Source organism: Empidonax traillii, unplaced genomic scaffold (assembly GCF_003031625.1).
Source record: "Empidonax traillii isolate 1590-97213 ecotype Southwest subspecies unplaced genomic scaffold, ASM303162v1 scaffold1011:size275050, whole genome shotgun sequence".
Classification (NCBI taxonomy): Eukaryota; Metazoa; Chordata; class Aves; order Passeriformes; family Tyrannidae; genus Empidonax; species Empidonax traillii.
Window position 1 is genome coordinate 215,089 of NW_020956204.1, and position 3,755 is coordinate 218,843.

General features: G+C 50.3%; 1 protein-coding gene across 1 annotated transcript in view; it reads left to right on the plus strand.

Moving 5' to 3' along the window:
• Window positions 1–517: 517 nt before the first annotated feature.
• Window positions 518–3,755, plus strand: part of ADRA1A (adrenoceptor alpha 1A) — a 12,054-nt gene continuing 8,816 nt past the window's right edge. Inside the window, exons 1-2 of the mRNA XM_027904103.1 lie at window positions 518–761; window positions 2,071–3,714. Of these exons, the coding sequence (XP_027759904.1) occupies window positions 2,832–3,714 (883 nt within the window). The 5' untranslated portion in view covers window positions 518–761; window positions 2,071–2,831. The remainder of the gene's footprint in view (window positions 762–2,070; window positions 3,715–3,755) is intronic.

The following is a 3,755-nucleotide window of genomic DNA, read 5'->3' on the forward strand; positions in this document are numbered from 1 at the left end:
CCGTTTGTCTGGCAAGCAGTTTTCTTTTTATAGCCCCAAAATACTATTTATATTTATATTTATATTTATATTTATATTTATATTTATATTTATATTTATATTTATATTTATATTTATATTTATATTTATATTTATATTTATATTTATATTTATATTTATATTACCTTTCTATTTGTACTTATATTTATATTTGTATTTATGTATTTATTTATTTGTGTGTATAATATATAAATATATTTTTTTAAAAATATAACAATAATTACTTATTAGCCTATAAACAGGAGCTTGTAATCTGCCTTTCACTTTCTGGTCTCTGCAGGAACTGGCAGCTTTTTATGAGAAAAAAAAAAAAGAAAAAAAGAAAAAAAAAAGAATATTTGAAGCCCCACTTGCCATCAGATTTGAGTGCTCCTTCTTTCTGGGCAATACGGGACTGGCAGGGAATTACGGTAATGGCAAGGACACTGCCTGCTACATCAGCAGAGCAGTAAAGTTCCTGCTGCTCCTTCCCAGTGTGGAGCTGAGCCCTGGACTGGGCAGGGATCCCTCCAGGGAGCCCGGAGTGAAGCCCCCCACGAGCCCTGGATGCAGGGAATCAGCACAACTGAGCTGCCAAAACACCAGTGGGGAGATGAAGGGAGGAAAGCAGTGGATTTCCAGGCACAGAGTCCCATCCCTGCGTGAAGAGAGGAGCCTGCTGTGCTGAGAATCTGCTTCCCAGATGCTCACAGGAGCTGTGCTGCCTTCCAGAGACTCGAGAGGTGAGTGTGGGGCAGGCACAGGAGCCTGGGGTCTGCCCTTCCCAGCAACATCCCTCTCCACAGGCTGAGAATTCTCTGGGTTTGAGCATGAAAAACCTCTGTCAGTCCTTTGTGCTGCATCTCCTCGACTTGTTGGCGAGTTTTTCTCCCTGTGCTTAAATTGAAGTTGATAATTTCCTAATTTTCTAGGCCACTATCAACCTTATAATGACCACAGTTTCAACCCTGTTAATGACCAGTTGTGATGGTTAGAGATGCTCGAGGTTACAGCCACTTTCCATGGATGTGCTTGCTTAGTAAAACCTCTCCTTTCCCTCCTTGGAATTATTCCTCCACTTGTTCCATCTGGCGGGAAAGAAAATAAAAAGATCCAATTTCATTTCGGTTCACTACAGGCAAATTCCCACAGTGCAATACCTCTCCATCTTCCCTTCCCCCCACCCTCCCTGCCTGGGAACTGGGAATTTTGGGGGCTTCAGAGCTTGGAAAGCCTTTTTTGCCTGCAGGGAAGTTCAGCTTTGAGGCTCCCAAACGTGCCAGTTGTTGCTGCTCGGTGTTTGTGGACTGAGGGACTCATCCCGAAAAACCCGATGTGGGGACACTCCGAGAGCCTTCCCTCCTCCTGGATGTTACAGGGGTGGTTTTTCCCCTCTGATTAGTGTTTGGGATAGGAATATTACATCCACGTGCAGGTTGGGGATTGGCTTTGCAGCCCACACTTGGAGCTCTCCCTCCGTGCCCCCCGTGTCCCAGTTCCCAGGCTTATCCTCACTTTTCCATCTGATGTACCTTTTCTCCATATTTAGTCAGCTGAAGGCTGAGCTTGGCTTCCAGATCCTCTGAAACGTTGTGTCACTCACGAGGAAACTTGTTCCTTGCCACATCTTCTGCCTGGCAGGAGCTGCTTTTCCCCCCACAGAATTTGCAGAAAGGGCAGCTCAGCTGGACCTACAAAATCAGGGGGTGAAGGAGTGGCTTGACAAAGAAATCCCAGTCTAAATTCTGGGCTTCTAAACCTAAATCTGAATGGTGTCCTGCAGGTTTCTCTCCTAGAGCTGGTCTCTGCAGGGGAACTGATAATTAGAGTTGATGCCTATCCCCATGAAGGAGGGAAAATTCAGGCAAGAAAACCCACTTGGAGTTTTGGGTTGTGCTTAAACAATACTGGGCTGGAAAAGGTTGGTTCCAGTGGCTGAGGCAGCCTGAGGAAGGCTCCCTAAAATAGCCTCCTGCTCTATTCTTACATGGGAACCACAGCAGCCAGTGCAGCTTCTGGGAATCACATTGTCCCTGGTTTTGTCTTCTCCAGGGGGTGAAGAGCAGCAGAGAACACGGCAAACTTCGCTCTTCCCTGCAGAGCAAGCCAGAAACTGCTGTAAATGAGCTTTAATTCACAGCCCAGGACCTCAGCTGGCATCTGCTCCACGGGCAGGGAAGCTCTGAGTGACAGCCCAGCCCCTGAAGATGGGTAGGGACAGATATCCCAAGTGGAACTGCTGAGCAGACACAGCATCAATCCCCACCCAATCAGGTCTCCAAGCCAATTTTAAGGCAGAATCAGGACTGACACAAGGAAATGAAAAAGCATCAGTGATCTCCTCCCGGGAGAAACTTCAATTTGAGAGCCTTTGGAATATTTTTGTTATTTAAATATTGAATCTCCCCCCCACCCCTGCCTTGAAGAGAGGAATGATTTTAACCGGCAACTCCAAGATTTCTCACTGCTTAATCCTGGAAAGGAGGATGAAGACCCTCAGTTCTGTGTAGCCTCACTTGTGCACCCCAAGAAAAATGCCAAAGGAGTTCAACTGGACTTGGCAATGGTGGTTATGAACTGTGCTGTGCTGGTGAAAACTTAGGGACAAAGGTAGGTTTTCTAACATGTTTCTGGATCTTTCTCCTTGTTGCTGGTGCTGCACTTCTGAGACGTTCTTAAAGAGTCTTTTTTCCCCAGAAAACCAGGCAGATGGTGCCTGTAGGACCTTCTGAGGACTGATCCCAGCCCCGTTTCTGCCTGGCAGGGGGGGGTGCAGCACAACAGCCTCGCATGGACACTCCCAACCACCCACCATGGCTTTCCTCCCTGGAAACTCCTCCAACTGCTCCAACTGCACCCACTCTGCAGAGTCTGTGAACATTTCCAAGGCCATTTTGCTGGGGGTTATTCTGGGGGGGCTGATTGTTTTTGGGGTGCTGGGCAACATCCTGGTTATCCTGTCGGTGGCCTGCCACCGGCACCTCCAGAGCGTCACCCACTACTACATCATCAACCTGGCCGTGGCCGACCTCCTCCTGACTTCCACCGTGCTGCCCTTCTCGGCCACCATGGAGATTTTGGGCTACTGGGCCTTCGGGAGGATCTTCTGCAACATCTGGGCGGCCGTGGACGTGCTGTGCTGCACGGCCTCCATCATGAGCCTCTGCATCATCTCCATCGACCGCTACATCGGGGTGAGCTACCCCCTGAGGTACCCCAGCATCGTGACGGAGAGGAGGGGCCTGCTGGCGCTGCTCTGTGTCTGGGCACTGTCCCTGGTGATCTCCATCGGGCCCCTTTTCGGCTGGAAGGAGCCGGCCCCCGAGGATGAGACCATCTGCCAGATCACCGAGGAGCCCGGCTACGTGCTCTTCTCAGCCCTGGGCTCCTTCTACCTCCCCCTGGCCATCATCCTGGTGATGTACTGCCGGGTCTACGTGGTGGCCAAGAGGGAGAACAAAGGCCTGACCTGCGGGCTGAAGACGGAGAGGTCGAGCTCCGAGGAGGTGACGCTGCGCATCCACCGCAGGAACGCGCCCGGCGCCGGCGGCCCCGCGCCCAACCCCAAGAGCAAACACCACTTCTCCGTCAGGCTCCTCAAGTTCTCCAGGGAGAAGAAGGCAGCCAAGACCCTGGGCATCGTCGTGGGGTGCTTCGTCCTCTGCTGGCTCCCGTTTTTCGTGGTGATGCCTCTGGGTGAGTAAAGCGAAGCCCTCTTATCCCTCCCCTTCCCTGGA